The 8337-nt window shown below is 35.8% G+C and overlaps 3 protein-coding genes and 2 pseudogenes across 4 annotated transcripts in view; 3 read left to right on the forward strand and 2 right to left on the reverse strand.

Annotated features, from left to right (window-relative positions):
- Window positions 1-47: 47 nt before the first annotated feature.
- Window positions 48-1004, forward strand: LOC105271146 (copper chaperone for superoxide dismutase-like). Of its 2 annotated transcripts, none has more exons than XM_011312525.1 (4): window positions 48-261; window positions 348-556; window positions 622-734; window positions 847-1004. In XM_011312525.1, the coding sequence occupies exons 2-4, from the start codon at window positions 471-473 to the stop codon at window positions 864-866; spliced, it is 219 nt and encodes a 72-aa protein (XP_011310827.1). In that variant the 5' UTR covers window positions 48-261; window positions 348-470; the 3' UTR covers window positions 867-1004. The 2 variants fall into 2 exon arrangements, with proteins under 2 accessions (XP_011310827.1, XP_011310819.1); XM_011312517.1 differs by having other exon boundaries at window positions 51-261; window positions 622-764.
- Window positions 1005-1187: 183 nt separating this feature from the next.
- On the reverse strand, window positions 1188-1639 carry LOC105273219 (thioredoxin domain-containing protein 9 pseudogene; annotated as a pseudogene).
- A 79-nt stretch (window positions 1640-1718) lies between these two features.
- LOC105271160 (uncharacterized) lies at window positions 1719-2307 on the reverse strand (annotated as a pseudogene).
- A 948-nt stretch (window positions 2308-3255) lies between these two features.
- Window positions 3256-5922, forward strand: Dus4 (Dihydrouridine synthase 4). The gene is made up of 3 exons (XM_011312549.1): window positions 3256-3498; window positions 3596-3793; window positions 4920-5922. Exons 1-3 carry the CDS (start codon window positions 3422-3424, stop codon window positions 5719-5721), a joined length of 1077 nt encoding a protein of 358 aa, XP_011310851.1. The 5' UTR covers window positions 3256-3421; the 3' UTR covers window positions 5722-5922.
- A 59-nt stretch (window positions 5923-5981) lies between these two features.
- The window catches only part of LOC105271178 (uncharacterized), a gene marked incomplete at its 3' end in the record, with an annotated part of 6170 nt that continues 3814 nt past the window's right edge, over window positions 5982-8337 (forward strand). The window contains 2 exon segments of the mRNA XM_011312559.1: window positions 5982-6232; window positions 6877-6924.

An 8337-nucleotide genomic window follows, 5' to 3' on the forward strand; every position in this document is an offset into this window, starting at 1 on the left:
AATTATTATTGAAGTAAATCAAGTAAACATTACTGACAAATTTGTGAAGATATTTTTAATAACTGTTAATTCGTTGAAACACAAATAATGAGCAGTCGGAGGCTTTGAAATCAGCTCGTCAAAAGTTTCAGTCAGTGGAATCTGAGGCATCGAAGAGCTCAGAGTTATTAAAAGGGAAGCTGGAGGGATTGAAGGAGAAGGTACAGGGAGTCATCGACGAAGCAGGAAAAACGGAGCTGGATAAAAAAGCTGGGTAATTGGGTAAGGAAATTTCTAAATCTGCGAAGGGAGCTGCTGAGACGTTATCAGAAAAAAGTCAGGCTTTTGAGATGACCAATGCCTTTCAGATTATATCACAGACCGCAGAAGTCGTTAGGAAAGAATTAGACAATCATGGGATTCAAGGACGAGTCTATGTACTATTGACTAAATTGAGAAAACGAGAAGAGATATTAGAGAGTGAAGAGAAAATGGTTGAGGCTAACACAGAGCCGACCGGTGTTCTGGACAAGGGGAATAGTTCAACATTAAAATTTGATGGAAATAGTGGCCAGAAGTGAGTTTATGAATGATTTCTTTCGTATTGCTTTTACTCAATACTTTTAATAATTTATTCCACAGACTAGCGTGTGGAATTATCGCGAGATCATCAGGAGTCTTCGAAAATACGAAAAGAATTTGTGCCTGCGATGGGACGACCCAGTGGGATGAGCGAGATGAGTCTAAACAAAAAGGTTCATTCAAAAATACTTTCATATATCCAGGTAAATGCACCATAGTCTAATACTCATAGTATTTACCCATTAAATACAATTTTAAAAGCCAATGTTTTGTGTGTCTTTTCAGTGTGTGGTAATAATCTTTAAATTCGACCCAGAGTGGATAGTGCACTTTTTGAAAACTACTATAAATTTATTTCTGTATGCAGGTCATGTAAAAGTCATATCATTCCATAATATTCCTGATGAAACATTTTTATATTTCAGTTTTTACTTATGAGGAGGGCTGAATGTATTTATAACTCAAATAAAAATTCAATATAAACCCATAAATAAATGTTTATTGTGTTCGATCAGATTGATTCAATTCGTAATTTATCATTTATCAGTGTGCATGACGTAAAAAAAATAATAATAATACAAAAAGGTATGAGAATAACTAGGAAAATTCGATCGAATGAGAATAAATCATTCGTTATCAGAACCACTGTCGTCAGAATTAGTTCTGCCTCGAATTGTTTTTGATTTCTGGTTTCCAAAGAGTAGATTAGACGGCTTCTTTCCCTTTTCTGGTAGATTCAACAGGTCACCAGTGTATGATATTGCACCAGACTGGGCTATTCTCCACTCCATCATCTCTGTGGAAAAATCGGCACGATTTCCGAGGTCCGTGAAGCCTACGATGTAGTCTTTTGTCTTGCTGTCTGAGATGGGGGCTATCGTGGGAATGATTTTGATCCTCAAACGCTCTGGAACCAAATAATTAGTTCCTTCAAAAAATGCACGTATCTGAGTCGAAGTCCATGACCATGACGAAGGCACATTATGGAAATAGCTTTAAGAAAACTTGGGCGGCGAAAGGTGTTCACTGCTGGATAACCCCCTGTTGACGATTTTGGTTTCTTCTTAAGCTCTCGCATTTTGTCTACCTTCACCTTTCGTAAATGCATTATCTTTCTTCGGGTCAAGAATTGATCCAGGAATTCATCGATTTCTGTATCTCTTCTGTATTTCTCAGCTATTTTTTCGACACGAAGGAGAATACAAATAAAAATCACAATTATCATTTGATAATTGTTTATATAATTGCTTAAATAATTACTTCCGATTCTTCTTCAATTTCCGCAGCAGCTCACAGCCTTTCTCAGACAGTTCATATAATGCTTTTTTATTCTCCTCGAGGATTGACTTCGGCCAGAGAACGATTTCCAGCGATCAGAACTTCCTTTTCAGATTCCAATTCTTTAAACTAGAAAACCTCACGACAAGTTAGTAAGTCGCATATCTAATAATAAGACAAGAAAATAATGAGACAACCGCCTTATTATCCATTTATTGTCATCGATTAAATAATTCACCTGTTTTATGTCATTGACAACTTCCTCGAATCTTCCATCATCGTTCAATATTTCTCCCAAATCAGTGTTGCTGAGATGATTCAACATCGACAATGCAGCTAGAATATCCATAGAAATTGATGAATTTATTATTAATGCATTATTATTTATTATTAATAAATGTCATGGTTCTTTTTTGATTCCAGGTTTTCAAATCATAACAATTTCCCATCCATTGACTTAGTGGATTAGGCCTACAGGGGATACCACGTTAAAAAAACGCGTCAAGGACTCTACCTCTTGGGTGACGTGGAAAGAGTTTCACTTTAATTACTTGATTTATGAAAAAATAGTCAATACTGGGGAAGAATCTCTCGTATTGAAATAATCATATACCCATTGTTCATTTATGCTTTTGTAGACAATTTTTATGCCATAGCTTTTTTTTTCATGTCAATTTGAAAGAAAAAAAATCAATCGACTCGACTGGCATTCAAATGTAAACGTCAGAAATCGCTGAATTGTGGGGACGAAACGCACATGAGGAGAAGGCGTTATACAGCGCTACGGACAAAGTCTGAAGGTTCTTGTCCCCTGTTTTGGTGTCGGCGACATCAAAGTTGCGACGTAGGGTCCCTAGGGCCACCATATTTACCACTAGATTAGCCCGCCGAGATCCAAACTTTCAATTAAATGACTTTTAATTCTAACAATTAATGTAAATTAATTATTCTTACTAGCTATAGGTAAGGTGTACAGATGGTAAGAAAATGGATTTAGGAACTCTCTAAGTGGGGGTATGAAGCCCACACCTTTGACCAGGACACAGTGCCTGATTGGCCCCCAGTTTTCCCTCCATTTTAGTCAATCCTCTTTGGTGCCTACATTCATTGATCAATTCAAACATTCCCGCGCCATTCAGCACCCCTCGGGCGAGTTCTGCCGCCTATTTTCCCCCCAAATAATCCACTCGGTACATAAAATTAGAAACAGGATGCTCAGCTGGTTGTCTAACTCTAACTCTAACCTGTTAGAAGAGTGGACGAATAATGAATTTCCATTGGATCCGTCCTCAAGATTCGCTGAAATCAATTTACGCTAGGGTTTTTGCATTCCTTCAATTGTCTACATCGGATGTCTGAAGTTGGTTGAATGTGAATACAAGAAATACAAGCCCAACAAGGCAACAAACCATTGCACCTGGCGACACTGCGTTTTATTCCCAGTATTTAATAGTGGCAACAACAACCCTGACCAACACCGGCTGACTAGACTTGAAAAGAGTAAATAAAGTACACCACGTGTTTTTCAAACTGTCATCAGGTTTTTACTGCTATAATCAAACAGTGGAATTCACTCGCAATCATGGCTGTCGATATTGTTGAAATGCTTAAGGAGTCGAGAATGACGAAAATCTGTGCTCCAATGGTTCGATATAGCAAGTAAGTGTTGACTTTTTTTATGGAGTTTTGCAAGTACAGTGTACATTACGTAGGTTAATATTTTATTTAATAGCTTTTTGTCTCTTTTTGATTTTAGATTGCCATTCAGGGATTTGGTTCGACGTTACGCCTGCGATATCTGCTTTACACCGATGATTTTAGCTGACTCGTTTGTGCAATCCTCAAAAGCAAGGGATAATGAATTCAGTACAAATAAGAAGGATGAACCTTTAGTTGTACAATTTGCGGCCAAAACACCTGGGGATTTTGCTAATGCTGCCGAAATGGTTGCACCGTGAGTACAAGCTTTATTTTGAAAACCGATATATTCCACTTTTTGGCTTGACGGGGCAATAAAGAAGTAATTCAAGAAAGACGAAATCCACCAATCATTTAATGACTCCAAGAATATCATGATTAAATACTAACTTTCCGACATTTTTTTCACTTTTTAACAATTTATAAAAGTTTAAATAAAACGCGGAAATTGTTGCATGCTCATGAAAATTTGTGAGTCATAGAATAATCATGAAATGTAAAAACGGTATATTTTTTGGAGTCGATCCGATCAATAATTTGTCAGAATGTCCTCAATAAAACCCATGTAAATTAACATTGAGGCCCATTCTTTATAATTATGTTTCTTCCAAACTTGAAAATTTTCTTACTATATAATTTAATTCGTCATCTAATATAGTTCATTCATAATTTGTTTTTCCCAATATATATTTGAATGATTAAGTACATAAACTATAATGAATTTCGAGTACCTCTTGATTTACTAACAGAAATTCAATGATGAATCCGTAATTTACAATTTCGAAATTTTCACTTCAATGTAGATTATAAATTTACAGGGTTTCTGGGTCGGATGAAGGGAATGCATTCATTTTGCAAATTCACTGCAATACCCGAAGTATTATTTCCCAAAGATTTCGAAAATTTCATCATTGGAAAAGTATTTTAATTAATAAAAAAAAATTAATTAAAAAATTAGAAGGATCTATTCAATTGAAAATATCCTGTGAAATTTTGTTGAAATTCGACGTCATATTTCAAGTGGATAATTCGTTTATCCGCAAATGAATCTATAAAGGTATAAAAGGGTTTTCGAAAATAGTTTTTCTCACTAAAAATATGGCTGAAAATTTCATAATTCCTCAAACTCTACACCATTATTCTTTTCTAATTGAAAAAAAAATGAATTCATTTTTCAAGTTCTTTACGCGGATATATTCTAACATTTTTTTAATGGCTAGCATAATTTTCAATTCATTAAATTCATGTCATCTTTAGAAAACGTAAGTCCTGATAGATATCAATATAATTATAAAAATATGAAATTGGATCAAAGTCACACAAATTCCTCGTAAATAAACCAATTTCTCGATTCTAATGACCAATTCTCATTATTTCAATAGGTACTGTAACGGAGTGGATTTAAATTGTGGCTGTCCCCAGCGCTGGGCCATCAAAGAGGGTTACGGAGTAGATTTACTCTCAAAACCTCAGCTGGTGAAAGAGCTAGTGCAAACCGTTCGAAACCGCATACCCGCTCCTTTCACCGTCTCCGTAAAGATCCGTCTCCTGAAGGACCTCCCTAAAACGATCGATCTCTGCAGGACACTTGAAAAATCTGGAGTATCCTTTCTAACGGTTCACGCTCGTACCGCACTGATGCGTAACCAGCCAATTGATCTGTTCTCCCTCAAAGCCATAAGAGAAAGCATCCAGATCCCTGTAATAGCGAATGGCGGAGTAAACTCATTGCAGCAGGCGAAGGATCTTTACGAGTCATCAAAATGTCAGGGGATCATGGTAGCCAATGGACTTCTCACGAATCCAGCGCTTTTCTCAGGAGCAACCGTCACTCCTTTAACATGTATTCAGGACTGGTTGAACATAACATCGACTATTCCCACGAATTTCCTCACCATGCATCATCACCTTGTCTTCATGCTTGAAAAAAGTCTCCCCAAAATTCAACGCCAGATTTTCAATAATCTACAGACACGAGAGTCCTCTTTGGAATTTATCCACTCACATTACGGAGTTACTCCCCAGGCTGTACCTGAAAGCATCGAACCTATTGCCTGCTCTTATCAACTCCCACTCAGACATAATTCAAAATTAATTGAACAATCTGATAGTGGAGATGAGTGGGAAATAATTCCGAGTTTCTTTGACGAAGAAAAGTTGACGTGCAATATCGATCCCAATTGACGATTCAATAAGTTAGATGTGCTCAGCAACAACAGTTCTGGAAGAATTTCATGAGAAGAATATCAAGTATCAAGTATAAATGTCCAGGGGTTGTTGGGGTGAGATGCATGTGCATGGCTTCCTCAAATCGATTGAAATCAACGCGAACGCAGGCGTGTGGACTTGCGCTCTGGGGCTGTATTTGTGGGGGTTTTTTCTGGAATAAAGCTATACCGCCAGCACATTTGACGATGATAATTCGGGGGGGTGGGGGGCGGGGGGGTATAAAACCAGTTGTGCATTTGATTAACATTTCCTGATTCCAAGTTTTGTAGAATTCATTTTTGGTTACTGAATTCCTTGGTGAGTGATCAAAACTTGTGGAAGTGATTGAGATTGAGACTCAGAATGGTGTGAGGGGAGATTTTAAGACGATGGGTCAGAGCATTGGATGGGAATTCAATCACTGTTGCCTATCATTTGACCATCAGCGTGTCAACGACAACCGGAGGTGCACTCAATACGTTAAAATGTGAGTTATGATCTTTTATAATGTTCCACTGTGGACAATGATTTTTATCTTAATTTTCGAGATTTTGTCATTAATTTAGAACTGTTCTTATAATTGTGCGTTTCTTTTTTTTCGTCAATTTGGTTTATTTCACAATGATATGGGGGCGGATTGTAGATAAGTCTAGAACTAGAGTAAACTGGCAACTGTGATTTGTTTCTCATTGAGTCATTGCATGACGGAGCTTCATCGATCGCTCTTGTGTCTCCGAGTGGTAAGGCGATCCTTAATATTTCATTCGGAGTATTTTTCAAGATTATTAAGAAGCTACTTGATCTGCGCTATTTAAATGCCACGATTCACAGCGATTATTGCCGCCTCACTAATCAAAAATTTCACGCGGAAATAGGAATCTTTTTTTTGAATGGATGACACTGATTGCAGTTGCATATTCAGTTATTCCTGATTCAACTAGACCGGATTCATCCGTTTCATACAGTCGGTGCTCAATGAACTGTTTGTAATCAGTTTGTTGCAATCCCGTGTTCACTATGTGCTAATATTTTGGTCATTCTACTGTTAATTGAGTAGTTCGTGCTGTGATTACTTTGTTAGGAGATTGCAGTTTTTTTATTTGATCATAATTCTGGTTGAATTTATTTTAGAGCGAGTTAACGGCTCCATGATCAACGGTATTTTGGATTTATTACTAGGTAAGAACAAGATGTAATTAACATCGTTTAGCACTTAGTACTGGGGATCTACTTCATGGATGTCAGTTTAATTAGTCTGTTTAGCATCTCATCTAATTATCTCGTTACTTAGGATAGCGTTATACGTACGTTAACATTCAGCTTTGCTAATGAAGAGTTTTACATATTTAAAATCGAATTGTAAATATTTTACATATTCGTTAATTTTTTAATTCAATGATATTGATATCTTTACATTAAATTATTTCGTGTAGAAAATTCTAATCAGGTGTAATGTATGCCGTGAAAATCAGATAGTGAATTATTGGTTTGGAAATGGTTTTTTATTTACAAAAATAATTAATACATCTTTGTTTATTCCTGCCATCAGAGTCATGAGACATATTGACAATTCCATTTAATACTATCGTAATTTTTTCTAGTAAATCCAAATTCCCGAATCAGTTGAAGAGAGTATATAGTTTATATACGTTTATGATTTTCCAATTAACAAAATCCCAGTCTTCCCCCGTGAAAATCTGGAAAATGTATGAATGCACATGAAGAAGAAATTTAAATGAAATAAAAATTGTTGAATCTGTAATTGAAGTACGAAGGCCTCGAAATATACCACTAATTAATGGAATAATACCTCATTTCATATTATTAACTGTAGATTAATTACCGTTCGGATAAAATGCTACAGTATTTTTTTCTAGCTAGTTCGGAAAAAGAAATTCCACGAAATTCCAATGTTAATTGAAATATCTACATGCATGTGTCTACAAACGGATTAAACAATTAAACAATAATGATAATAACTATTGAAAATTAAGAAACAAGTCCAAATAGACTCTCCATCAATTCCCATTTTGTCGATGATTAAATTTCCAATGAAAAAGAAATTCTCAGTGTGGTTTTATTTCCAATACAATAGACACGTCCAGTGATTATACTAGTCTTTATCAAAAGTATATTTTTATAAAACCAATTGTCCTGTCAATTTTTTTCTGCTCACTAAACTCCATTAGTCATTAGTTAAATTACGCGACATAGAATATCTTTAACATGTCAATTGAAAGGCAAAAAACTGAGTGTGAGATTTTTAGTTGTTTTTACCGACTCCTATTTAATTCCAGTTTACACAGGTTTCAACAAGATTTATATGTATCTAATACCAATTGTTCAGAGGGTGAGAGGGAGGGGGGAGGGGGAATCAAGTTAATATTGCAGAACCGTAGGATGCAAAAACAATTATTCAATCCGGGAAATGAAGTAGAGGATTGGTGGGGGGCAATTTGAATGAGAACACGGGTAATGCCAGGAAAATTATTTTGAATCAGTACTAAAAAAAATTCCACTCAAAACTATTGTGTTTAGTTAGAGGAAGTTATTTTACTGTTGTATAAGCCAGAAAACCAATTGAAAATAAAC

This window comes from Fopius arisanus, unplaced genomic scaffold (assembly GCF_000806365.1).
Source record: "Fopius arisanus strain USDA-PBARC FA_bdor unplaced genomic scaffold, ASM80636v1 scaffold00004, whole genome shotgun sequence".
Taxonomy (NCBI): Eukaryota; Metazoa; Arthropoda; class Insecta; order Hymenoptera; family Braconidae; genus Fopius; species Fopius arisanus.

Coding starts and splice junctions, on each gene's coding strand:
- LOC105271146 (XM_011312517.1), top strand. CDS start 471: ATGGTTGAGGCTAACACAGAGCCGACCGGTGTTCTGGACAAGGGGAAT. Junction 557..621: donor GATGGAAATAGTGGCCAGAA/GTGAGTTTATGA, acceptor TTTATTCCACAG/ACTAGCGTGTGGAATTATCG. Junction 765..846: donor AAATACTTTCATATATCCAG/GTAAATGCACCA, acceptor GTGTCTTTTCAG/TGTGTGGTAATAATCTTTAA.
- Dus4 (XM_011312549.1), top strand. CDS start 3,422: ATGGCTGTCGATATTGTTGAAATGCTTAAGGAGTCGAGAATGACGAAA. Junction 3,499..3,595: donor CCAATGGTTCGATATAGCAA/GTAAGTGTTGAC, acceptor TTTTGATTTTAG/ATTGCCATTCAGGGATTTGG. Junction 3,794..4,919: donor GCTGCCGAAATGGTTGCACC/GTGAGTACAAGC, acceptor TTATTTCAATAG/GTACTGTAACGGAGTGGATT.